This window comes from Phascolarctos cinereus, unplaced genomic scaffold, assembly GCF_003287225.1.
Source record: "Phascolarctos cinereus isolate Bilbo 61053 unplaced genomic scaffold, phaCin_HiC Scaffold_1;HRSCAF=81, whole genome shotgun sequence".
In the NCBI taxonomy this organism is placed as follows: domain Eukaryota; kingdom Metazoa; phylum Chordata; class Mammalia; order Diprotodontia; family Phascolarctidae; genus Phascolarctos; species Phascolarctos cinereus.
Window position 1 is genome coordinate 215,509,765 of NW_027555514.1, and position 27,978 is coordinate 215,537,742.

Genomic DNA, 27,978 nt, shown 5'->3' on the forward strand with positions numbered 1-27,978 from the left:
ATAAAAATTTTTTTAAAATTTTAAAAAAGAAAAAATAGGTAAAGAAGGAATCCTACTAAATTCCTTCTATGACACAAATACAGTCTTGATACCTAAACTAGGGAAAGTCAAAACAAAGAAAGAAAACTGTAGACAAATTTCTCTAACGAATATTGATGCAAAAATTTTAAATGAAATGCTATAAGGAGATTACAGCACTATATCACAAAGATCATTCATTATGACCAGGCTAGATCTATACCAGGAATGCAGAGCTAGTTTGATATTAGGAAAACTACAAGCTTAATTGATCTTGTCAATAACAAAAACAACAAAGATCATATATTTATTTCAATAGATGCAGAAAAACTTTTGACAAAATACAACATACATTCCTATTAAAAAATATACTAGAAAGCATAGAGGTAAATGTAGTTTTTCTTAAAAAGCTAAGTAGTATCTACCTAAAACCAAGAGCAAACACTATTTGTAATGAAGACAAACTAGAAGTCATTCAATAAAATCAGGTATAAAGAAAATATGTCCATTATTATTCAATATTGTACTAGAAATGCTAGCTACAGAATAAGGCAAGAAAAAGAAATCAAAGGAATACGCGCAGGCAATGAGGAAATAAAACTATCATTTTTTGCAGATGACATAATGGTTTCCTTAGAGAATCCTAGAGAGTAAACTAAAAAAAACAGTCAAAGCAAAGAGCTTACATTCTACTGGTGAAGAAAACATGTACTTAAATAAATTTAGGGGGAGGTTGGGTTGTTACACATCTTACAGAACTGGCTTTGCTCTCAAGGCCACTTCTGGTAAGACATGTGCTCTGGCCCCACGCTAAAGGACCAGAGGCTCCATCATGGTCTCTGTGATGGGGAAAAGAAGCTGTGTCAAAGATCAGTGATTTAGAAATAGTTTCTAGTCAGTCTCTCTCTCTCTCTGAGAAATTCACTTTTCTTTTATTTGCAGTTACAAATTCTCTCCCTCTCCCTCCTCCATGCATTAAGAAAACGAGAAAAATAAAACCTATTACAATTATGTATAGTCATGAAAAATAAATTTCCATATTAGCTATGTTTCCACTTCCAAAAACAAAAACAGAGAGAAAAAGATGTGCTTCAATCTGCACTCAGAGTTAATTAGTTTTCTATCTGTAAGTGAACAGCAAATTTCATCATGAGTCCTTCAGAATTGTAGTTGGTCATTGTGTTGACCAGAGTTACTAAGTTTTTCAAAGTTTAAACATCTTTAAAATGCTGTGATTACTTTACAAATTGTTCTCCTGATTCTGCTCATTTCACTTTGTATCTATTCATTAGAGTTGTTCCAGGTTTTTCTGAAACCATCTCCTTCATCATTTCTTACAGTACAATAGTATTCCATAATATTCATATACCATAACTTATTCAGCCATTACCCAATTTATGGGCATCCCCTTAATCTCCAATTCTTTGCTACAACCAAAGAGATGCTATAAAGATTTTTGTACATATGGGTCATTCTGTTCTTTTAAAAAAAAAAATCTCTTTAGTGTATAAACCTAGTAGTAATATTGCTGGGCCACAGGGTATGCAGAATTTCACAGCTTTTGGCGTATTGTTCCAAATTGCTTACCAGCATGTTTGGACTAGTTTATAGCTCCAACAATGCATTAATATACCTATTTTCCCACATTTCCTCCAACATTTGTTGTTTTCCTTTTCTGTCATGTTAGCCAATCTGATAGGTGTGAGGTGGTACTTCAGAGTTGTTTCAATTCGCATTTCTCTAACTATTAGTGATTTAGAGCATTTTTTCATATTGCTATTGATAGCTTGGGAACTCCGAAAAATGCCTATTCGTTTCCTTTTACCATTTATCAGCTGGAGAATGGCTCTTATCCTTCTAAACTTGACTCCGTTCTCTATATATTTTAGAAATGAGACCTTTATCCGATAAACTTGCTACAAAGACTTTCACCCCGAGGTTCCTGTTTTCCTTCTAATTTCTGGCTGCATTGGTTTTGTTTGTGAAAAGCTTTTTAATTGAATATAATCAAGGTTATCCATTTGACCTCCCGTGATCCTCTCCATCTCTTGTTTAGTCATGAGCTTGTCCCTTATCTATAGCTATAACAGGTAATTTCTTCCACACTTCACTAATTTGCTTATGATATCCTTTATACATAAATCATGTGCCCATTTTGATCTTATCTTGGTGAACAATGTGAGAAGTGGTCTGCTGCTTGTCTCTGCCAGACTACTTTCCAGTTTTCCCAGAAGTTTTTGTCAAATAGTGACTTCTTGCCCCAGTAGACTGGATCTTTGGGTTTATCAAACCCTAGATCACTGTGTTCATTTGCTTCTATATATTGGGAACCTAATTTGTTCACTAATCAACCTATCAACCCATGATTACAGCTCTGTAGCATAGTTTGAGATCTGGTACTGCTAATCCCCCTTCCTTTCTATTTTTTATTGATTCCCTTGATATTCTTGACTTTTTATTCCTCCAGATGAATTTTGTTATTTTCTAGCTTTATAAAGTAATTATTAGGTAGTTTGATTGGTATGGCACCGAATAAGTACATTAATTTAGATAGTATTATTACTTTTATTGCTTTGGCCTACCCACGAGCAATTAATATTTCTCCAGTTATTTAGACCTGTCTTTATTTGTATTTTGTAATTGTGTTTATATAATCCCTTTCTGTGCCTTGGCAGGTAGACTCCCAAGTATTATATACTATTCATTTTAAATTGAATTTCTCTTTCTATCTCTTCGTACTCGATTTTGTTGGTAGTATACAGAAATGTTGATGATTTGTATGGGTTCTTTTTATGTCCTGCAACATTAATGAAATTATTATTTTGATTAGTTTTTTAGCTGACTCTCTAGAGTTCTCTAAGTAAACCATCATATCATCTGCAAAAAGTAATAGCTTTGCTTTTTTTTTTTGCCTTATGCTTATTCCTTCAATTTCTTTTTCTTGTCTTACTGCTATAGCTAGCATTTCTAGTATGATATTAAATAATATTGGTGATTGGGGGCAGCTAGGTGGCACAGTGGATAGAGCTCCGGCCCTGGAGTCAGGAGGACCTGAGTTCAAATCCGGCCTCAGACACATAACACTCACTAGCTGTGTGACTCTGGGCAAGTCACTTAACCTCTAATTGCCTCACCAAAAAAAATAATAATAATAATATTGGTGATAATGGATATCCTTGCTTCACCTCTGATCTTACTGACAAAGTTTCTAGTTTATCCCTATTATAGATAATGCTTGTTCTTCGTTTTAGATAGGTACTACTTATCATTTAAGGAAAGCTCCTTTTATTCCTATGTTACCTAATTTTTTTTTTAAACAGGAATGAGTCAAAAGCTTTTTCTGCATTTACTGAAATAACAATGTTTTTGTTGTTTTTGTTATTGAAGGTCAATTATGTTTATAGTTTTCCTAATATTGAACCAGCCCCACATTCCTAATACAAATCCAGCCTACTCATAGTGTATAATCTTTGTAATATTTTCTAGTCTCTTTCAAGGTGGCCATTTGTTGGGACAAAGACAATGTCAGTTCTTCTCCCAAGTTGGGAAGGGATTTCCCTCTCTCCCCATTCCAAGCAGAAGCTATGGTAACTATTAGAACACGGAAAGGAGAATATGTGCTTGCCTAAGTGAGCCCAAGACTGGACCCAAGCCCCTGACTTTTTTCTGCTTCATGTTTCTTTCTCGGGATACACACAATTGAACAGTGACCCTGAGAGATAGACATTTTTCCTGCCTTGGCACCTATCTCAGAAGTTTCAGAGCTACAGATGCCTTGAATGAAGTGCTGGCTGCCCATCAGCAGATGCCTCCTGTACCCACACCCTTCTCTGAGAGGATGACTACTTCTTTTAGCATGACCTTTTAGGATACAACCTTTTAGGATGAATTACGTATGCCTGGATGGCCCAAAGATATAGACTTGGAGTCACTGCTTAGAAAGCGCAGATCCTCTACTCAGTGTAGCAGCAGCCCTTCTTCCTCCACAGCGGTCAGCTATGAGCCCTGACTCCCCAAAAACCATGTCGAAGGGATGCGCAGTTGGCATTGATCTTGGCACCACTTATTCTTGTATGGGAGTCTTCCAACATAGGAAAGTAGAGATCATTGCTAAAGACCAAGGAAACAGGACCCCTCAAGCTACATCACCTTCACCCATATAGAATGTTTAATCAGTGATGCTGCAAAGAATCAAGTTGCAATGAACCCCACCAACACAGTTTTTGATGCCAAATGTCTAATTGGTCGCAGATTCGATGATGCCGTTGTACAGTCAGATGTGAAACCTTGGCCTTTCATGGTGCAGAAAGGACCTTAGGCAGGCCTAAGTTCCAAGCCAAAGGGGAAACCGAAAGTTTCTATCCAGAAGAAGTTCTTCTATGGCCTTGACCAAGATGAAAGAAATTGCTGAAGCTTACCTTGGGAAGACTGTCACAAATGCTGTGGTGACAGTATCAGCCTATTTCAACGATACCTAACGTCAGGCCACCAAAGATGCTGGAACCATTGCTAGTCTCAATGTGTTCTGAAACATCAATGAGCCAACTGTTGCTGCTATTACTCATGGCTTGGACAAAAAGGTTGCTGCTGAGAGAAATGTGTTGATCTTTGACCTTGGAGGTGGAACTTTCGATGTCTCCATTCTTACCTTTGAAGATGGCATCTCTGAGGTCAAGTCCACAGCTGGGACACTACTCGGTCAACCACTTCATTGCCGAGTTCAAGCAAAAGCACAAGAAGACATCAGTGAGAACAAAAGGGCTGTCTGCCATCTGTGCACTGCTTGTGAAGGTACAAAGCATACCCTCTCTTCCAGTCCCCAGGCCAGTATGGAGACTGACTCCCTCCATGAAGGTATCGACTTCTATACGTCAATCACTTCAGCCCTTTCGAAGAGCTGAATGCCGATTGCTTCTGTGGCATGCTGGACCCTGTGGAAAAGGCCTTAAGAGATGCCAAGCTAGATAAATCACAGATTCATGACCTCATCCTGGTGGGTGGTTCCACTCACATCCCCAAAATCCAGAAGCATCTGCGAGACTTCTTCAATGGCAAGGAGCTCCACAAGAGGATCCATCCTGATGAGGCCGCTGCCTCTGGTGCCGCTGTCCAGGCTGCCATTGTGTCTGGAGACAAATCTGAGAATATGCAGGACTGGCTGCTGTTGGATGTCACGCCTCTTTCCCTTGGAACTGAAACTGCTGGTGGAGTTATGACAATGCTGATCAAACATAATACCACCCTCCCCACCAACAGACACAGACCTTTACCACCTATTCAGACAACCAGCCTGGTGTGCTAATTCAGGTTTATGAAGGCGAGAGAGCAATGACAAAAGATAACAACCTGCTTGGCAAATCTGAGCTCACAGGAATCCCCCCAGCACCCAGTGACATTTGACATTGATACAAACGGCATCCTCGATGTTTCTGTTGTGGATAAGAGCACAGGCAAGGAGAACAAGATCACCGTCACCAATGATAAAGGTTGGCTGGGCAAAGAAGACATTGAGCATATGGTCCAGGAGGCTGGGGAAGATAAGGCTGAGGATGAGAACCAGAGAGACAAGGTGTCTTCCAAGAATCCTCTTCAATCTTATGCTTTCAACGTGAAGGCTACCAGAGAGGATGAAAAACTACAAGGCAAAACTGGTGATAAAGACAAAGAGAAGATCCTTGACAAATGTAATGAAATAATCAACTGGCTGGATAAGAACCAGACTCCTGAGAAAGAAAGAATTTGAGAAGAGTGCAGGGGGTGTACCAGAAGGCATGCCTCCTGGTGGGTTCCCAGGGGGTGGAGCAGCCCCATCTGGAGGTGCCTCTTCTGGAAGCACCATTGAAGAGGTCAACTAAACATACCAGGAGAAAGAGCATTCCACACAGCTTTCCAAAAATTGAAGGACTCAAATTTGTAGCCAAGGCAATAGCAGTTTAAAAATTGCATTTGAGCTACTGTGTAAATCTGGGCATTCTGAATATTTGAATGTGTGCAGAGGGAGAGAGGTGAACAGCATTGTACTTAATCAGTACTGTAAATAAGTGGAAATGCAATTCTTGTCCTGGAGAATAAAATCTATTTAAAATTGACACCATGAAAGAAAGGAAGAAAGAAAGAAAGAAAGAAAGAAAGAAAGAAAGAAAGGAAGGAAGGAAGGAAGGAAGGAAGGAAGGAAGGAAGGAAGGAAGGAAGGAAGGAAAAGAAAGAAAGAAAGAAAGAAAGAAAGAAAGAAAGAAAGAAAGAAAGAAAGAAAGAAAGAAAGAAAGAAAGAAAGAAAGAAAGAAAGAAAGAAAGAAAGAAAAGAAAGTACAGATCCCTGAGTGAATGTGAAATATCTATTCGGTACTCCTACAAGTCTCTTGGGAGTCTATGCTTCCCAGGATAGTATAACTGAGATGACAAATTAGAGTTTTTATTTTAAATATATGTAACATATACCTTTGAGCCTTTTGTGTTTTAAGCATTTCTTTTATGGTACGGGAAATAAATAGCTGTCCTTTCACTGGGCCCAGTGGTTAAGAAACCTCACCTTAATTTATAGGGACTGTCCAAATACTTTCAAAATTTGCATCTCTGCAGGCTAGGTTATAAACCAGATGATGTCTATTTTCCCAATAGCCACCAAAGAATTGTAAGGCTCTTGTTTCCTCAGTTTTTAAACTCTGAGTCTCTCTCATTAGTTCATCCAAAATCAGGGGGCAACTGTGTGACTCTGGGCAAGTCATTTAACCTCACTGCCTAACCAAAAAACCAAAACAAAACAAAAACAAGATCAGGGTGCAAGCTCATCTGTGCTAACTGCTCAGCCCCCTTCCTGACTTCATATACAAATGAGGCCACTTAGAGCTTCACACCCTTTATAAGCTTTGGACTATAAGGTCTGATAAGGGCCCTGTCTGAAAGGGACTTACAGAAAGCTTTCCCCATCACTGTAGGTCTTTAAGAAGAGGGTGAATGACTTGCTGTTGGGATATTCTGTTCAGATATAAGTTGGACTGGATAATTTCTGAGGTCCCTTACAGCACTGAGGTTCTGTGATTCTAAGGCCAGGAAGGACAACCTCCTTTGCGGGGAAGGGGGAAGGAATGTAGCCATGGTGCCCTAAGGGAGCAGCATCTCCTTGCTCCAGAAATCTGTTAATGTCCTGTGGTATCCCAGTCCATCCAGGTTTCTGCCCATCCCCCAGCTCAGAAATGAGAAGCCAAAAGCTTAGCCTAGGTCTCCTTTCCTCCCACTTCTGCAACCCTAACTTTTCATTTATGTGTACATAATAATCCCCCCAGAAAAAAAAATATACCATTCTGACAAAACAATTCAAAGGGGCCTCCTAAGGAGCAGCGAGCGTCAGGTCTCAGCCCTCTGAACGCTAGTTGGAGGGCTAGGGGGATTACCAGCATCGGCAGCAGCAGGCCCAGGTATGGGAAGGAGTTACAAGCCATGGCCAGCTTGAGTAGCAGATGCGAAACTCCCTCGGTTCAGGGACTCAGACCCAGAGTGGATTGCATGGCACCCCACACCTCCCAAGCCCAAACTCTTCCTTTCTTCCCAGCCTATCTAGTTACCGTCAAGTTCCCTCTTGCCTACAAACACTCCTCTCATCAGCTTCCCACTCTTCCCTTTCTTTTCTCTTATTATGAACTGGACAAATGTGAATATTTCCATTGGCAAAGGAGAGTGGAAGAAACCCAAAGCTCTATTACTTACAACTTTTAAAAGAATATATATATATATATATATATATATATATATATATATATATATATATGTGTGTGTGTGGTAATAGGTATGAAATTTGTTTAGCTGAAGAGGAACACTAACTACTCCTTCTAGCTGGCCCCCAGACTTATGGGGTGGGGGGGCGCCATAAAGCCACTTTTCTCCCAACTCCCTTCTCAACTTCTCTTAAACAAATGAAACAATACAAAATAATTCAGTTAATTGCAGTTTTTTTTCTTAATAATGGATTTCAGAGACTAGGTGAATAGCCTTGTGAAATCAGATAAATTTGTTTAGGAAAACATACATACTCTCTCCTCTGAGGGAAGAGGAGAGAGTGGAGGTTCACCACTAGTACTTCCCAGCAGGAGAAGCCAGATATAGGCTTTTCAGCAGTGTGTTCAGGTGATTCTGCACGTTATCCACAATTGTGGCAACTGCAGTGGTAGTAACCACAACAACAGAGGTTCAGAAGTTTCTTTCTCTCTCTCTCTCTCTCTCTGTCTTTCTTTCTCTCTCTCTCCTTTAATTTTCTCTGTCTCTTTATCTCTCTCTGTCTCTCTTCTCTTTCTCTTTCACCTCATGTAGACTGTTGCAGGAGGTGGGGTCCCCGTGGCAGCTTGGTTAACTCCACACTACATAAAGGTTGCAATTTATCTCATTCACTGCCACAGAGTGGTCACATTCCTCCCATTCTTCACAAGATTTCTGCTCTTGGGGCAGCTAGGTGGCATAGTGGATGCAGTACCAGCCCTGGAGTCAGGAGGACCTGAGTTCAAATGTGACCCCAGACACTTGACACTTACTAACTGTGTGACCCTAGGCAAGTCATTTAACGCATTGCCTAGCCCCCCCCAAAAAATTTTTTTTCTGCTTTCCCTTTCCTTCAAGACAAGAGAAAGGAATTATACTTTCGTGGAGTGATTAAAGCTCCTGAAGGTCCATAGATTAGAACATGTTGGTGATATGTGTCCCATCCTACAGACCTCCATCCCAGCCCCTTGATTAAAAGGTATATATGTATTAAATTTAACACAGTAGTACTAACACTGCTCTGCTTGTCTATGTCCCCTTCTGAACTTCATTCTGCTCTCTTCTGCGTGCTTTCTAAAATGTTTTAATGATGCTCTACTCCTTACTTTTCAATTTCTTTGTCTTTACACTACCCATCCTCAAAACAAAACAAAACAAAACACCTTTCCTCCTTTAACCTCATACTAACATCTTCCCAGACTCACCTAGCTCCCTGCTCCACTTCTCAGCCTCCCCTCTACCTTCCCACCAGCCTTCTATCCTCTTACCCTTCTCTCCTTCCCCTCTAACCACCCCACAGCTCTGGGCTTCCTTCCACCAAAAGGTGCTCCTTTTTATCCTGGCCCATGGACACCTGAGCATCTCAACTGGGACTAAAAAAAAAATGGCATGATATCCAAACCAAAATCCAGGAGATTAAGAATCTGGTGGCTACAGGATGGTGCACCAGCATGGGGTTAAAAAAAGTAGTCTCTTCCTCCTTCTGTCTCCTTTCTCCAAACTTTCTCCCAACTAGCCATTACCCTTCCCCTCCCTCTTTCTAGGTGCTGAATCCTTTTTAATAAATTCCATTGTAGAGTCTAATCCCAATACTTCCCAACCACCCAGGCCCTTACAAATGCATAGGGCCTCTAGGCAATGATAATGGGTTAAGGGAGAAATTTATGAAATCCAAAGCCTTAAATCCCCTAATCCTTCATAATTCCTTTCCCCTCCCCCAAACTTGGCATCCAGAGTAAGAATTAGATACCCTCTGACCTTTACCTTGGCCTTTAGAAATGAGGTTTCTTGGAGAAACTAAAAAAAAAAATGGATCTGGGAAAAGTCCCAAGTTCCATGGGAGCTTGCCCCTTCTCAGGGTTACTTCTGAGACAGTAAACAGAGTTGAACTGTACCCCTTTAGGAAAGATATCTTGTTCAGCTGCTCTGCTTCAGGACCCTAGCCTTGGTCTCATGGTACAATCTCCATGAAGTCTGAATATAGCCCTTCTACGGGGAATCTGTGTGTCTGAGCATCTTGGTGGGGAGGGGGAAAAGAGGAAGGGAATAAGCATTTATTAAGAAAGAGCCTACTATGTGTAAGGAATTGTGTTAAGCACTTTACAGATATTTCATTTGATCCTCACCATAATCCTGTGATGTGGGCATTATCCCTATTTTATAGCTGAGAAAACTGAGACAGAGAACTTAGGTCATCACACAAGTAATAAGCGTCAAATCTGAATTCAGGTCTTCCTGGTTCCAGGCCCAGTGTTCTTATCCTGTGTTCCACTTAAGGCATCAGTATGGCCAAGCCTCTCTGTGTATTAGACAGTAACTGTGTGTCCTGTAACTGGAGATTTCTATGTATTCAGACCCTTTGGAAGTATCTGTGTGTCTGGGTCCCACTAGAAAGGAGTCTGTTCGACAGATTGTGGTGGAAAGGTCTATGTACCTAACTCTTGGGGGTATTGCATGCTTGACTCCTCTTAGTGGGGAGGGCCATTCCCTCTCAGAAAATTTGTGTTTGGCCCCTCTTGAGGGTGTAAATAGCTTTGTGTCCATCTCCCCTGGAAGGGTGAATATATCCAGCCTTCCTGAAGAAATGGTGTTGAACAAGTGTCTCTGTGCACAGTCCTCCTCTGAGAGGGTGCACCTAGAATTTCTTCCCCATTACTCTCTCCCAGGACAAATCTCAGGTTAATTTCTACTCCTTTCTCCCATCTTCCACCTCTCCACCTCTCAGATAGCCTGCATGCTGCTAAAACTCAGGGTCCATATCCTCTCTGACTCCCTCCAAATTCTCCCAAGGGTGAGAATGAGCCTGAACTGGACAGGAGCTTAGGAACCTAATTTTCAGAGGTGAAAGGTGGGATGAGTCTGCAGAAGGGCTGGAATGGCATCTGCCTCTGCTGCTGCTGAAACAGGTCAGGAATGCAAACAGCAGAGATAAGGTCCTACCAAGAATCTCAAGCAGCTCTCAGAGAAGAAGGCCCAGGGGGAAGGAATAGGTATGTTGTTTAGTTTAGACTCATTGCGATCCCTTTTTTGGGTTTTTTTTTGGCAGATACTGGATTGGTTTGCCATTATATTCTCATTTGACAGATGAGGAAACTAAGGCAAACAGGGTTAAGTGACTTGCCCAGGGTCACACAGCTAATAAGTGTCTGAGGTCAGATTTGAACTCAGGTCTTCTTGACTCCAGGTCCTGCACTTGACACACTGCCCTACCTAGCTGCCCCTTGGAATGGGCACAGTATTCTTTTAACAGAGCTTGTTGGGACAGAATAAAAAAAACTACCAGGGTCATAGATGTCAAAGCCCAGTGGTAGTTGATTGCATACAAAGAATTTGCTAAATTGCAAATATGGCCCTGAATTTACTCAGGATTTGGTTTCTTTCAGTCTGTGGTTCTCATATGAAGACTCTCTTATTGCCCCCAAAACCAGTCAGTGTAATACAGTAGAAAGAACACAGGCTTAGTAATATAGGAGATCCAAGTTCTAAATCCCAGACCTGCTACTTAACTACCTGTGTGATGGAGAGTAAGTCTCTATGCCTCAGTTTCTTCATCTGTAAAATGAGGGCCCTGAGGGGAACAGAGGGGCAGTTAAGAGGGAGAATAATACTGGAGAGAGAATAATGGCAAGCTAAACAAATTTCCTGATCCTGAAGGGAGGGTGATGAAACAGAAAGAAAGAAAGAAAGAAAGAGAGAGAGAGAGAGAGAGAGAGAGAGAGAGAGAGAGAGAGAGAGAGAGAGAGAAAGAAAGGAAGGAAGGAAGGAAGGAAGGAAGGAAGGAAGGAAGGAAGGAAGGAAGGAAGGAAGGAAGGAAGGAAGAAAGGAAGGAAAAGAAAGAAAGGAAGGAAGAAAGGAAAGAAAAGAAAAGAAAGATAAAGAAAAAAGAAAGATGAAAGGAAGGAAGGAAGGAAAAAAGAAAAAGAAAGGAAGGAAGAAAAGAACTAGCATCAAAGAGTGTGCTCATCAATGTGGGGAACAGCTTGACAAATTTTGATATACGAATGCAATGAAATATTACTATGATGTAGGAAATAACAAAAAGAGACAAGTTCAGAGAATTCTAGGTAGTGTGAACTGATGCAAAGCAAAGTGAGCAGTCCCAGGAGAACAATTTTTAAAGGGGCAACAACGTTGTAAAGGAAGATGACTTTGACAGAACTCTGACTGCAGCAATGACCAATCACATCTCTAGAGGAACCACGATGAAACTTATTACCCACCTCTTGACAGAAAGGTGATAGGCCATTGTGTGTGTTTGTTGGCTCGACTAGAGTTTTTGGTTACAAGTTTGCTTGGGAGCTTTTTTTCTAAATCTCTCTTGGTTTTTACTTGGGGATGGAAGATTTAAGGGAGAAGCAACAATGATTCCCAAAAAAGACAGCCATTGAAAGATTTTTTAAATGCACAGAAGAAAACAAAAGGAAGCATAGATAGGTAGGACAGTTATAAAAATAAGAAGTGGAATTCATTATACACCTTTTTTTTAAAGTGAGTATTATAAAACAGAGATCTTCAATTTTATGAATAATCCTCATTTTTGTGTTCTGTGTATATGAAATTTTTTTAATGTTTAAGTTCAGAATAAAAATTAATTAAATTTTTTAAAATCAGGAGTTCCGATGAGGTGATCTGTGAGGATTTTTACCATCTGGACAAACTATAATTCAATCACTCAGTCAGCATTTATTAAGCACTTACTATGTGCCAGGCACTGTGCTAAGTGCTGGGGATACAAAAAGAGGCAAAAGACAGTCCCTGGCCTCAAGGAGCTCATAATCTAATGGAGGAGACAACATGCACACGTATAAATACAAAGCAAGCTAGATACAGGATAAATAGGAAATAATTAAAAGAAGGAAGGCACTAGAATTAGAATGGATTGGGGAAGTAATCTATCTTCTTGTAGAAGGGAGGATTTTAGTTGGGGCTTAAAAGAAGCCAGGGCAGTCAGTAGACAAATTGAAGGGAGAATGTTCCAGGCAGAGAGGACAGTGAGGGAAAATTCCCAGAGCAGAAATATGGAGTTTCTTGTTTTGTGAAACAGCCAGAAAGCCCATGTCACTGGATCAAAAAGTACATGTTGAGGAGTAATGTGTAAGACGACTGGAAAAGTAAAAGGGAGCTAGGTTATAAAGAACTCTGAATGCCAAACAGGGCATTTTGTATTTGCTCCTGAAAGCAATAGGTAGCCCCTGGAATTTACTGAATAGGGGTTGATATGATTGGACCTGGGCTTTAGGACACTCACTTTAGTGGCTGAAAGAAGAATAGACTACAGTGAGGCTGACAGACCCTCCAGCAGGCTATTGAAATAGTTCAGGCATGAGGTAATGAGGGCCTGCACAGAAGTAGTAGCAGGGTCAGAGGAGATAAGGTGGTGTAGGCATTAGCAACAGATTGGAAGTATAAGTCCTTGGAATAGGAGAGCCATTGTAAATTCTCCCATATTCAAATCAGTTAAATCAATATACATTTTTTAGGTCTGCCATGTACAGAGCTCTCCGGTAGACAGTAGGTACTGTGCTAGACTCAGCTTGAGGCTGAATCTGCTTTATATGACTGGATACTTTGGGCAAATGATAGAAAACCAAAGACTGTGGCCCTGCCCTTCTCATGGCCAATCAACTGACTTAGATCCTACAACTTCCACAGAGCCTCCCTTGATTGGCCCCACCAAAAGTTCATTCTCCCTCTTCAGGATGGCAGAGTAAAGAGTCCTGGACCAGAAGTTGAGAAACTTGGGTTTGAACCTTGACTCTAATGTTTACTAGCTGTGTAACCTTGGGTGACTCAATTTAACTGGCTGAGCCTCAGTTTTCTCATCTTCAAAGTGGGGCTTAATAATGTATTCATAGGTCAGCTAGATGGTGCACTGGATAGAGCATGGACCCTGGAGTCAGGAAGACCTGAGTTCAAATCCAGCCTCTGACACATATCACTAGCTGTGTGACAAGTCACTTAACCCAGATTGCCTCGCCAAAAAATAAAGAAAGAAATAAAGAAAAAAAAATAATATATGTACTACTGGCATCAGAGAAAGCAAATGGGGGAAATACTTTGTAAAGCACTTAAGCACCATACAAATTATTAGATAGATAAAGCATGTATAAAGTGCTTGCTGTTATCACATTCTACCTTATATATTAAGTATCTGTGTATATTCCTGGTCTCAACTATACTGTGAGCTCTTGAGAACTCATATACATTGGCTGATTCACCTTTGTACCCACTGTTTGCATAACAAGTTCTCAGTAAATGTTTATTGACTGAATGAATGGGTAATGGATGAGTGAACCAACAAATATTTATTGAACACTTATTGTAATAGCTCACATTTCTGTAATTCTTTAAGGTTTGCAGAGTGCTTTCCTCACAAAAACCCTGTAAGGTCTGGAAAGTATCAATATTTTCACTCACATTTTATAGGTAGAGAAACTGAGGCCCAGAGGGCTGATGCAAGTCGTCTAAGGCCACAGAAGTAGTAAGTGGCAAGGGTGAGATGTGAATGTAGGTTTCAATGTAGACAATACAGTTTGAAGAAGGAAATTACAGCCGCATTGCAGGAGACAAGAAGAATACATAAAACAACAGTATTTAGTATAAGACAGTACATTTGTAACTAAATTGTATGCTTAGGCTATCTCCTATGGTATACCAATAACTGGAAATTTAGATAACTAGTCCTATAATAAGGGGGAAGTGCCCGTACCCAGGGGAGGTAAGAAAAAAAAGCCTAAAGGTGAAACTTCCCAACCTGCAGCTAATGCTGGGATGCTGGACACATATTTGCAAGCTGTTTTGTATGTCATTTTCATTGTAGTCATGCCCTGTGACTTGTCTCTCCTAAGTGCCCTTCCAAATGCCTCCAACATCTTCCCTTCTTCCATCAGTCTCAATCCTACCAACCCATGCTGTTTAGTGTATGAGAAAGACAGGATTAAAACATTTAGAGCTGGAAGGGGCCTTATTAATTATCTAGTTCAACCTCCCCATTTTACAGATGAAGAAACAGAGGCCCAGAGAAGTGAACTGACTTACCCAAAGCTATATTCTATGACTCAAAATCCAGCACTTTCCACTACAACATCCTGGGAGTCAGGGCGTGAAGACGGCAAACAAGTGCTCAATTGTGACTCAATTGTAACTGGATAATCAGGAATACCTGGCCCCCAGCAGCCCAGGAACACTTCCATCTACCTTACAGCACCCTTGGATCTCTCCTTCCCACTTTTCCCCCTTCCCCCTCCTCCCCACCCTTCCTTCCTATGTCCAGCAAAGAGTTATAAAAAAATCAATAGATCAGGGAGCAAAGAACAAGCAAAAATGGAGGGGGGAGGGGGTAGCCAAGTCCAGCTAGGTTTAAAAGGTCAGGGGACTGAAAAGCACCTGACCTCTAGTTCCCCCTATTAATTTAGGAGAGAGGTGGATTTATTTCTACCCTTTGAGTTCTCTCCAGTCCAGTGACACCGACCTCCTCGATGTCTTCAAACATGATATTCCATTTCTCCACTCTGGGAATTTTCACTGGCTGCCCCAAACCTGGAATTCTCTCTTTCCTCATCTCTTGCTTTCTGGCTTCCCTGACTTTGGTAAAATCTCAACCAAAATCCTAATTCCTGTAAGAAGACTTTCCTTGGCCCCTTTACTGCTATTGCCTTCCATTCTGTATATATCTTGTTTGTAGATAGTCATGTGCATGTTATCTTCCCCATTTTATTGTGAGCTACTTGAGGACAGGGACTGTTATCCCTAGTGCTTAGCAGGGTGCCTGGCATCTGGCACGCACTTAATAAATGCTTATTAACTTGACGTGGCTTGATCTCTAATGTAGGATAGGAGTGGGCTCTCCCCTGAGGCTATTTGGGGCCAACTGAAATTCTTAATGAAAGTGGATTTCCTGAAGAGGGAGGCAACGACAGCCTGCCTGGAGCTACTGCCTCTGCTCTGCAGGATGGAGAATGAGGATCCCAAGACCCCTGAGGGGCATGACAGGCAATGAAACATCAAGAGTTGTTTATAGGTGACCTGGGGATGTAAAAGTGACTGGAGATAACTTAAGAATGTGTGTGCACACAAAAAATACGAATGTGCAGGAGGGTATCTAGAGGTAGCTCACCTTTATGGTTTATGAAGAGTTTTCCTTTCAGCAATTCCCCTGTGAGGTAGAGAGTAAAATCTTGTGGGTTTTGTTTGTTTTTAATAGGATTTGTGCTTTCATCAGAGCATTAAAATGGGAATTTCCTCTACAAACTCACGTAGGCACTTCTACAACTTATAGCTTTAGAAAGTAGCCTTTGGCAGTAACAGCAATATTGTATGATGATCAACTGTGAATGACTTAGCTATTCTCAGCAATACAATGATCCAAGACAGTTCTGAAGGACTTATGAAAAATGCCATCCTTCTCTAGAGAAAGAACTGATGGAGTCTGAATGAAGATCAAAGCATACTATTTTTCACTTTCTTTTTCTCGTTTTTTTTGTCTGTATTTTCTTTCACAACATGACTAATATAGGAATATGTTTTGCATGATTGCATATGTATAACCTATATCAAAGCCCTGTCTTAGGGACAGGGGATAGGAAGGAAGGAGGGAGAGAATGAATGTTAAAAAATTGTTTTTATGTGTAACTGGGAAAACAATAAAATATCACTATGAAAGAAAGTAGTCTTTGGGCACTGAGATGTTAAGTGATTTGCCCAGGGTTACAAAGCCAATAAGTGTCAAAGGTGATTTTTGAAGCCAGGTCTTCTTGACTGAGAGGTTTGCTCTCTACTATGATAGACTGCCTTTCGATATAATAGTATCTCCATTTTACAGACTCTATTTTTAAGAAATTGAGGCTCAAGAATGTTACTTGTCCAAATCATAGAGCTGGTTGGCGATGAAGCCTCTGTGAAACGTGAAAGCAACCTCTTCCACACCTAGCTAAGCAGGTTCTCAATTATTTGTTGATGTATGCCCCAGGGAGTGTAGAAAGGTATTTGTTAGTGTATTTGTGGGTCTCTAAAGATCTGTGTGTAAGTAAGAACGTGTATGAGGATGTGTGAGAGTGAATGTTTGCAGGGCTGTAAGTGTAAGTCTGGGACGGTAAGGAGGTGAAGTCTGATACAGAACTCAAGGCTGGAGGTTGGCAACAAGTGCTTCTCCGACACCTCCAGATCTCAGGCAGGAACATCCCCCCTCTACCTGGCCTTCAGCTTTACCTGACTTGGGTGTAGCAGGGAAAGGGGGGACGTCATTTTCCTGCCCTGAAACCTCCGCCCCAGGGCCCACACACCTGCTTTCCTCCCACCCTGGGGGAGGCGCAGGATGGATCCGGGACAAAGAAAGTTCAAAATCCCTCCAACCTCTTATTTATCTACCTATGCGCCTTCCGGAGCAGGGAGGGGCGGAGCCGGTCCTGGCCGGCGCCCTGTCCCCTTTCCCTCCAGACTATAAAGCCCGTGTGCTCTCACCCACCCTTCTGACTTTCGGATTCCGTCCAGCTCTCCTACACCGACATCATGAGTTTCACTACCCGCTCCACCACCTTCTCTACCAACTACCGCTCCCTGGGCTCGGTCCAGGCGCCCAGCCACCGGGTCCGGCAGGTCAGCAGCGCCGCCAGCGTCTATGCAGGCGCCGGCGGCTCTGGCTCCCGAATCTCCACGGCCCGCTCCTCCAGCTTTCGCGGGGGCTGGGGGACCGGGGGAGTGATGGGGGGGCAGGTCGGGGTCGGGGGGATCCAGGGGGAGAAGGAGACCATGCAAGACCTCAACGACCGCCTCGCCTCCTATATGGAGCGCGTGCGGAGCCTGGAGACCGAGAATCGCAAACTGGAAGGGAAAATCAGGGAGCATATGGACAAGAAGGGACCTCGGACTAGAGAATGGGGACATTATTTCAAGACTATTGAGGATCTGCGGGCGCAGGTGAGAATGGAAGAGGCGGGGGTGGCCCTTCGTCTACCCCAATCCACAGTCCCCCAACTCTGAACTCCAAGATGGTCTCCCTCTTCTTTCTCTTGCTTATTTTTGATAACTCTTGTCCTTCAATTTGGAAATGTCGGAAGTCACCTTGGGAAAGGCATGAGGGCAGAGGATTAGGAAGGGAAAACTCCAGAAAAACGAAGGACTGAGACTTTCCCCAGACTCTTCCCTAAGCAGCCCTTTACTAGTACCTCTCAGTGGTCTTCCCAGTATGGTAACTAGAAAACTCTCTTGACCCATGCTGTTGTCCTAAGTTAACAGGGGTGGGAAAGCGCGGCCAGAAGCAATGAGTTTTGAGGGTAGGAGAGAAAATAAATGTCCCTTAAAGAGGGCCCCTAAAGCCCTGGTTCTCAGATGCCCTCCAGTGAGAGGGTTAAGCGGATATAGCTGAGTCACCTAAAGGTAAACAAGAGAAATGGTAGGAGGGACTTGCTTCCCTTACCGCTTTTGGGAGGGAGTGGAAAAGCAGGTGCTTCAGAAAAAGCTTCAGGTGAAAGGTTGGGGGAGGGGCGCTTTGCAACTGGTTCCCCTGGGCCTGGGAGGGAGGGAACCCAGGTATAGCCTTGGGGAACAAGGTTTAATGAGAGGGCTGTTGCTGGTGGTTACTGGGATCCAGAGGACAGAATCTAGGGTACAATTTGTCTGGAATAAAGGTAGGTGATAGAAGCAGGGGAACATGTCCTGAGGGACATATCCCTGTGTTAGGGATCCTGCTTTCCCATGTGTGATCCCTACTCATGAAGCTCCATGTCTTTTCTCTGCCACCCCCCCCCCACCAGATCTATACAAGCTCAGTGGACAATGCCAGAATCGTCCTACAGATTGATAATGCCCGTCTGGCGGCTGATGACTTCCGAGTCAAGTGAGTCAGTGGAATTATCAGGGTTCAGTTTAGGTATCCCATTTGAAGTTTAAGAATATGGTGGGACTTAAGGGATGGGGTCATGGTTGAGGTTAAAATACCTAATGAGATGGAAATTAGTTTGGGATGGCTATGGGTGGGACTAGGTTTAGGATGGCTACTGGTTTAGGTTTGAGATGGGGGGTAGCCCTTTGGATTTCCCTCTCCTTCTACCCTCATCCCACCTACCCTAGGTATGAAGCAGAGCTGGCCATGAGACAGTCTGTAGAAAGTGACATTCATGGCCTCCGGAAGGTCATTGATGACACCAATGTGACCAGGCTACAACTCGAGACTGAGATTGAAACCCTGAAGGAAGAGCTGCTCTTCATGAAGAAGAACCATGAGGAGGTGAGCTAGGGGGGAAAGCAGAAATCTCTCAGCAGAGAGATGATAAAACTCAGAGCCAAAAAGGGACCTTAGGACTATCTAGTTTCTCATTTTACAATTGGGGAAAACTGAAATTGGACTGAGTTGCCCAAAGTCATGCAGATAGTAAGTAGCAGAGTAGGGGTTCAAACCCAGGTCCCCTGACACCCAATTTCAGCACTCTTTCCAGCTTTTGAAGGTTGGGGAGCTAGGCAACCTGGTAAGGAAAAACAAAGGGACCCAGTCTTAGAAATGGGATGAGAGTGTAACCACTCAGAGGAGCTTCACAGACAAGTTTAGAGAATACATGCCTACACTGTTTTAACCAGGCTGTTAACCACACTGGCAAGTCATATGTATTGAAAATAAATATTTAATACAGTTCATTTGAATTATAGTCTAATAAAGAGGACAGTAAACAGTCTGAGGCAAGAATGGAGCCAGGAACAACTAGGTAGCAGTGCCAGGAGGATGGCAAGAAGCAGCAAAGCCAAGTCTGGAGAGGATTAGCTAGAAAAGGGTGAGGAGGAGAAGTTTGGAAGAAGACAGGCACAAGTCAAAGGGCAGAGGAGAGGAAGAAGGAACCCGAAGAAAAGGTAGATGAAGAAATAATCTGTAGAAAAAAGAATCAGAAGCCTAGGGAGAGAAGTGGGGGGAGGGGAAAGAAGGCTTATAAAGCAAAGACTCTAGAATTGCCGTTGGCAGTCTGGCTGAGGCAGAAGTCCGGTGGGGAGGATATGGTTTCATCGGATGGCTCCTTCTGTGCCCCCTGTATCCTTCATAATCATCAGTGGTTTTCAGTCAGACAGTTTAAAAAAGTTGTGACCCATTCTGCTCACCTACTTTTTTTTTGTTAATCCCAGGAGGTGAATTCTCTACAAGCCCAAATCGCAGGCTCTGGAGTAACCGTGGAGGTAGACTCTCCCAAATCTCAGGACTTGAGCAAGGTCATGGCTGATATCCGAGCCCAGTACGACGCTCTGGCTCAGAAGAACAGAGAGGAGCTTGATAAATACTGGTCCCAGCAGGTAAGCAGAGAAAACCTCTCAGGGGTGGAAGCTTAGGGAGGGTAGAAGAGTTGAGACATGGGTCCTAGGAAGGCAGGAACATGAGGACAGAGCTCTTAACTGGACACTGAGAGAAGCCATATATTTTTTTCTCCCTGGACAGATTGAGGAGAGCACTGTGGCGATCAACACAAGATCTGAGGAGGTGGAAGCAGCTCGAAACACTGTCACTGAGCTGAAACGTACAGTCCAGTCTCTAGAGATTGACCTGGATTCCCTTCGAAATCTAGTGAGAAATATCCCCAACTGCCTTTCTACTTCCCATTCCTTCTCCAGGTTCTAACCTCCCATCTCAGGGCCTGCTGATTCTATCCCTGCCTACTTAGCTCTACTTCTGTCTCCCTGTACTTTGATTCATAGATCAGAACAGAAAGGTACCCTGGCATTTTATAAAGGAGGGATCTGAGTCCTAGAAAGACCAAGTACCTTGCTAACTGTTGCACAGTAAACAAATGGCAGAACTGTTATCTCATTGGATACCTCCTTCCCCCCCTCACTCTGTTCCTCCTTTGTCTCTGAACAGAAAACCAGCTTGGAGCACAGCCTGAGGGAGGTGGAGACCCGCTATGCTATCCAAATGGAGCAGATCAATACAGCCCTGCTACACCTGGAGGCAGAGCTAGGGCAGACTCGAACAGAGGGTCAGCGCCAGGCACAGGAATACGAGGCCCTGCTCAACATTAAGGTTAAACTGGAAGCAGAGATCAACACCTATCGAAATCTGCTGGAGGATGGAGAAGACTTCAAGTGAGTAGGGGTCCTCCTCCCAAGGCAAACCCCCTCCCACTCTTCTCTATCACCGAGCCTCTCCTGGATCCCACATCTAGATAGCCCTTTGTGTGCCTTATCCATTAACCAGGAGGTATTCTCATACTCTTAAGATGTCCTCCTTGCAGAACAAGGAGACCTAAGCTGCCCAGGGAATCGACTCCTTTAAATGAGACGGGGGAGCAAAGGTGGGGTGGGAGGATCAGGAGTTTCTCCTCCTTCCCTCCCCATAACTGGATTTGGACTCTCTCCCTAGTCTCGTGCATGCCTTGGACAGCAGCGGCAGTTCCTTACATAAGACCAGCACTCGGAGGACTGTAGACGGCAAAGCAGTGGCAGAGACCAATGACTCCAAAGTCCTGCGGCGTTAGGGCCATAAACTGAAGGAAGACCTGGGCTGAGTCAGGAAGTTAATAAAGGCTCTTTGGTCACCTAGCCTTCAATCGTGCTTTCTCTTCATTGATCTAATCACTTGGCCAGGCACAGAATCTGATCACTGAAGCCAGCTTAAACTACCAAGAAATTACAACATTCACCACACATTTATCAAGTACCTCCCAGGGACCCCTCAGGATGCTAGGTATTAGGGATACAAAGAAGGAAACAATCTCCACTCTCAAAGGAGTCTACATTCTCATGGGGTAGAAAACAACAGTAACAATAACAGCTATCACTGATAGAGCATTTAAAGGTTTATGAAATTCTTTACAAATCCTATTGCATTTGATTTTCCCAACATTCCTGTGGGGTAGGTAGTATATTCTTATCCTCATTTTACTTATGAAGAAACTGAGGTCAAGAGATACTGGACTAGGGCCACATCCCTTTTAGGTGTCTGAGATGCATCTCTAGTCTCAGTATAGTCCACTATCTTTACTATACACCACCCATCTCGCTATAGAATGGATAGGGAGGGAGAGTTGATGGAAAATGTAACAGGAGAAGGGAGGTTAGATATGGCGGGGGGAGTCAAGGGCAGGGTTTTTGTGGGGATGATCAGTTATTAAGTGGCAGGCAGAGATCAGCTAGATTCCCCATCTCCTCCATTCTCTTAGCCTCTAATCCTATTTCAATTTGAATATCCCATAGGCATGGGATATTCACATAAATGTGGAAGAAAAATTCCGTTCCAAATAATGTTCTTTGGAGAAAAGACCAGCTAGGAAAAGAGTGACTGGATAGGGGATCTGGGATGGAGCACTGTGATGGCCCAGGATGAGAGTAAGTCCTAGGAGAAAGGATATTGGTGTATTGAGAGAATATGGGGTCAGAAAGAGGCAAAGAAGCTTAACGAGCAAGATCTTATCTAAGAGAAAAGTCAGATAAGGAAATATTATGAGGACAATATAGTTATGCCATGACATTAGAATTCAAGTCATATTTAATAAACATTAAATCCTGTGCCTACGTACCAGGCACTGTGCTAAGTGCTGGGAATACAAAAAGAGGCAAAAGATAGACCCTGGCCTCAAGAAGCTTACAATCCAATGGGGCAGACAGCATGCAAACTGGTATATAACGGATAAAAAGGAAACAATAGAGAAAAGGTAATAGAATTAAGCGGACTAGGGAAGGCTTCCTGTGGAAGGTAACATTTTAGTTGGGATTCAAAAGAAGCCAGAGGGGCAACTAGGTGGCAGAGTGGATAGAACTCTGGCCTTGGAGTCAGGAGGACCTGAGTTCAAATCTGGCCTCAGACATTTGACACTTACTAGCTGTGAGACCCTGGGCAAGTCACTTAACCCCAACTGCCTCACCAAAAAGCAAAAGGAAAAAAAAAAGCCAGAGAGGTCAGTAGTCAAAGGGAAGGAGGGAGAGCATTCTAAGCATAAAGGACAGCCAGAGAAAATGCACAGGGCCAAGAGATGGAGTATGCTCATGGAACAGCTGGGAGGCCAGTGTCAGAGAGTAAGGTGTAAGAAGACTGGAAAGATAGGAGGGGGTTAGGTTATGAATGCCAAATAGAGCATTTTGCATTTGCTCCTGGAGACAATAGGGAGCCACTGGAGTTTATTGAGTAGGGAGGGTGACATGATCTGACCTGAGCTTTAGGAAAATCATTTTAATGGCTGAATGGAGGATGGACTGCAGTGAGGAGAAACCTGAGGCAGGCAGACCCCGCAGCAGGCCATTACAGTAATGACGGCACGAGGTGATGAGGACCTGCACTAGAATGGTGGCGGTGTCAGAGGAGAGAGGAAGCATATTCATGAAATGATATATCAGTAGGCCCCAACAACAGCTTGGATGTGGGGGAGGGGGAAGGTGTGTGAGAGAGCGCAAGCTACCAAGATGACACCTAGGTTGGAAGCCTGAGGGCCAGGAGGATGGTGTTGCCCTCTACAGTAATAGGAAGGTAGGAGATAGGGAAGGTTTAGGGGGAATTAATAAGTTCTGCTCTGGACACAGTGAGTTTAAGATATCTACTGGACATCTAGTTCAAGATGTCTGAAAGGCAGCTGGAGATGCAAGACTAGAGGTCAGCCGAGAGTTTGGGTCAGGAAAGGTAGATTTGAAAAAGAAAGGTAGCATGGAGATGGTGATTAAATCACCAAGGGTAGTAATATAGAGGGAGAAGAGAAAAGGGCCCAGGACAGAACCTTGAGAGACACCTACTGTTAGAGGGAGTGATCTGGAGGAAGATGTAATACAGGAGACAGAGGAGGAACAATTAGATAAGTAAGAAGAAAACCAGGAGAGAGTGGTGTCTGAAAGAGAGAAGAGAGTATTAAAAAGGGGAGAGTGATCCACACTGTGAAAGGCTACAGAGAGGTCAAAGAGAATGAGGATGAGTAAAGGCCATTTAATTTGGCAACTAAGAGATCATTAGTAACCAGGGAAAGCATTTTTGGTGAAAAGATATGGTCAGAAACCAAAATATAAGGGTTTAAGAAGAGAGTGAGAAGATAGAAAGTAGAGGCACCTATTATAGAAGACCTTTTTGAGGAGTTTAGCTACAATGGACAGAAGAGATATAGAATGATAGTTAATGGGAATGGAGGAACCAAGGGAAGGTTTTTTCAGGATGGAAGAGACATGGGCATGTTTGTAGGCAGTAGGGAATGAGACAGTAGAGAGGGACAGAAAATAAGTAAAAGAATGGGAATGTCAGAAGGGGCAATCTGTTGGAGGAGATGGAATGCAATGGGATCTCCATGTTAAGGAGTAAGGCCCCTTCATCATATGAGACTGGAGTAAAGGAGGAGAGAGAAGCAGAAAGCATCTGAGTGATGGGAGATGAGGAAGAAGGGAGAAAAAGGAATTCATGGAGAACATGGCCTCAATTTTTTCTCCAAAATATGACACAAGGTATTCAGCTGAGAGTTGGGGAAGGAGAGCCTTGGGAAGTTTAAGGAGGGATGAAAAGGTTTGGAAGAGCCACTGTGGAAAGTAGGATGGTCACTTGATAAGGGAGTTATACAGTAGGATTGCCTGGCAGCAGTGAGGGCCCAGGTAAGGTTATATAACATAAATCTGTAGCAGACCCAGTCAGAACAATTGTGTGATTTTCTCCATTTTGTTCAGCAGCACAGATGTAGGCGAAAAAGCAGAGAATGATGAAAGTGATCCAAAGTTGACGCTTCATTAGGCATAACTGGTGATATTATCAGGGGGTAGGGATTTAGGAGAGAATAGTATAGAGTTGAATTGGTTCACCTTTGGTCAAGATGGAGAGAAGAGGAAAGAATGACTAGTGTAGGGGAGATGGCCTGGGGGACAACTGAGGGGTCAAGGGACTAGAGGTCACAGTACAGATGAAGAGTAGGATTATGTAAAGGAAAACAAAGGGGAAGGTGAAAACCCAAAAATTATGGTGAGATAACTTCTGAATTCTTGAACTTGAAGGTGGTACATTTGTGAGTGATGGCAAGCTCTAGAGTATGACCATCTTTCTGTGTGGCTGAGGTGGGGTGAAGAAGTAGCTCATGGGAGGTGAACAGATTGAAAAACTGAGTGGTTAGGGTATTTGAGGAAGAATCAATATGTATGTTGAAGTCTCCTAGTATGAGGGCAAGAGTTGGGGAGGAGAGAAAAATTGTAAGCAAGGTATTGAACTCATTGAGGAAGGAAGGGGAGTGACCTGGGGTTCTGTAGACAGCAGCTACCAGGATTTTGATTGTGTGGCCGAGATGAATAGCATGAGCTTCAAAGGTAGAGAAGTTACTGAGTGATGGAGGAAGGGGGAGAACCTGGAAGTAGCAATGGGGAGCAAGTATTCTAATTCCCTGGCCTTGACTAGTGAGCCGAGGAGAATGAGTGAAGGTACAGCCAGTACTGGAAAGAATGACCAGGGAGGCTGTGTCATCAGGGGGAGGCCAGGTTTCAGTAAGAGCCAGTCAATGGAAGGAATGGAGAGGAATAGGTTTAAGATGAAGGGAAGTTTGTTGTTTATGGCAACAGGCATTCCAGAGGGCATAGTGGAAGGCCTGGGTGGAGTCAGAATGAAACTTTGGGGTGGAAGGATTGAGGGGGATGAAAATGAGAAATCAGGTGATTGGGGGGGAAGTGAGGAATGGAGTTTGGGTGGCGATCTACAGGGGTTCACAATCACTGGCATATGAAGAGTATAATCCAGGTGTGAGAATATTCATCACTGAGTGGAGTATGCCACTCCTGTACCCTCAAAGGACAAGTGTAGAAGGAGATGGGAGGCTTAAAGGAAAAGGGAGAGTAGCTCTTCTTTGCACTAGAGGTTCTCCACATCCCAGTTGGGAGACTGGGCTGGCAAAGGGAGATAGACAATACCTTCTTCTGGAACAGAGGGAAGTGATTGTTTTGGGGCATATAGAAAATGCCCAGCTTGCTCTCTCAGGGAACATGATGCACCCAGCAGGAGATGGAAGACTCAGGGTGCTATCCTACTCACAGTCTGAGGTCTTCTCACCTGATGGGGCTAGCACTGAGGTGGTAAGAGGTAGTGACAAAATCCCTATGTAGATGGAAGACACTGGGCCAGGCCCCTCAGGAGACATGCTGCACCCAGCTTAAGGGAGCAGTTCATACTTGGGTCTGGATGGAAGAAGACAAAAAAGACCAGACATTCCTTATCCTAGGAATAGCCAGGAAGGACATTTACTAAAAGGATTAAGTCCCAAAAGATTATCTGGAGATGAAACAAAGAAAATGAGAGATGCTTTAAGCTGAAGTGAACAAATAATATGGGATATTTACCTGATGCCAACCAGTTCAGGTAGATGGGGGCCTACTGTCCTTTAGGGAAGAATATCCTTTGCTTCTGGGTCCTTCCTCACCACTCTTCACCTTCACACTTTACACCCTGCTGTTACAAAGTCTTTCCTTGGATCTAACTTGACACTAGCATGCCCCTACCTTCTGGGTCTTCTAAGAAATCATTGGAAAATGGGGAGAAGAGGAGACTTTCAACATTGCACATCCCAACCCAAAAGCATAAAGAGAATTGATTTGTATTAGAGAAGATTTGGGTTCCAATCCCAGCTCTGCTATTTATTATCTAGGCAGACTTGGACAACTCACCTTGCCTCTTGGGGCTTAACCCTTCTTCACTGGTAAAATGAGAGACTTCGGCACAAAATTCCATAATAGTCAACAAATCTTCTCTCCTGTTTGCCTCACGGGGTAGGAAAGCCAAGGAAGGGCAAAGCTCACAAGAACCCTGAACCCCTGCTTGCTAACTTATCTTTGGAGGCATAAAAGGCTGAGCAACACCCAAAGAAGGTGCTCTGGTTCTGGCTGCTAAGAAGCCCAGATTTCTCTAACTCCTCCATAACTCTACCATTTGGGTAGAATTACATAACCTCTTTGGATTATTTCTCCATGCCAGAAGTATGGGAACAAAAGTAAGAAAAATTTACAGCAGTGGGGGGTGGGTATTGTTAATGACACTCAAAAAGGAAGAAAAGAATGTCAATGAATCATTAAAAAAATAAACAGAAGGAAGTTCAGAGGGGAAAACAGACAAGCAATGCAGTGTTTGAGCTACCATGTCAAACTTGAAATATAAAAAGTAAGCTGTACATTCTCTGTTTCCCATACAGTGCCCTGCTTTGTTTTGCAGGGTTTTATAAAAGGAAATATTCATTTTTGTCAAATTTGTAATAAAAAGAAAATTTTTAAAAAGAATAGAGTGGGAAAAAAAAGAGCAAGGAATCTTAGGTCATTGTCATAATTTCATTTAGTTCAAAGTACAAATAATTGCAAAAAGACAACCTAACTCAAAAGTCTATAGTTGTAATATGACTTAAAAGGTCATAAGATAAGAAAATTAATCCCAAGAAGAAGGTCTCTATCTGTATAGTTCTGCCTTTTTCTGCATTTCTGAATATATATACATTGACATGTATATATACTGCTGTGTTTTCTCTCTCTTCTGAATGTTAGGTCTGAAAATTGTCTTTTTTAAAAAAAATCTGGTGGAGTTTTGTATATCCTGCTATAACTAACAATAGCAATAGCTCACATTTCTAAAGTATTTTGAAGTTTACAAAGCCTTTTTTTCAGCGGGGGGGGGGATGGCCCACAAGGCAATTGGGGTTAAGTGACTTGCCCGGGGTCACACAGCTAGTAAGTGTCAAGTGTCTCCCCTGAGACTGGATTTGAATTCAGGTCCTCCTGACTCTAAGGCTGGTACTCCATCCACTGTGCCACCTAGCTGCCTCTACTACAACGAACTTTCTTGCTGTAACACTGTAGGAGAGGTTGAGACACAAAAAAATGTGACTTGTCCATGGTTAAATCAGTAGTGTCAAAGCCTTGGTCTCCTGACTCCAAGTTCAGTGCTCTGTCCTCTTTAGGTTTTTTGGGTTTTGTTTTGTTTTGTTTTGTTTTTTAACAAATCAAACAAGTTGCTGATTCTCTGAAACAAAGCAATTATGTGCCTTGTTCCCACTCCCACTCCACTGTTTTTATCACCTTGGTAAAGGTATCTGGGCCAGGAAACTCACGAAGTGATTCATGATGCATTGAAAAATGTCTTTAATTCACAAATAGCTCTCTTTTTTTATGCTACAATGCTGGACATTTCCAATGTTAGAATAGCCTTCTTGGGCTAAAACACTGTCTCCAGAAGGCCACTGTTAACGATGCACACAAACATAGGCATTAATACAGAAGCACAAGCATTTGCACCTATGTTTTCTACTACATTAGTTAACT

The 27,978-nt window shown here is 42.8% G+C and overlaps 1 protein-coding gene and 1 pseudogene across 1 annotated transcript; both read left to right on the top strand.

The window, feature by feature from the left end:
- Positions 1–4,040: 4,040 nt before the first annotated feature.
- LOC110193997 (heat shock cognate 71 kDa protein pseudogene) lies at positions 4,041–5,873 on the top strand (annotated as a pseudogene).
- Positions 5,874–17,167: 11,294 nt separating this feature from the next.
- Positions 17,168–21,279, top strand: KRT18 (keratin 18). The gene is made up of 7 exons (XM_020966319.2): positions 17,168–17,682; positions 18,519–18,601; positions 18,835–18,991; positions 19,873–20,037; positions 20,180–20,305; positions 20,600–20,823; positions 21,101–21,279. The coding sequence occupies exons 1-7, from the start codon at positions 17,275–17,277 to the stop codon at positions 21,213–21,215; spliced, it is 1,278 nt and encodes a 425-aa protein (XP_020821978.1). The 5' UTR covers positions 17,168–17,274; the 3' UTR covers positions 21,216–21,279.
- The last annotated feature ends 6,699 nt before the right edge of the window (positions 21,280–27,978 follow it).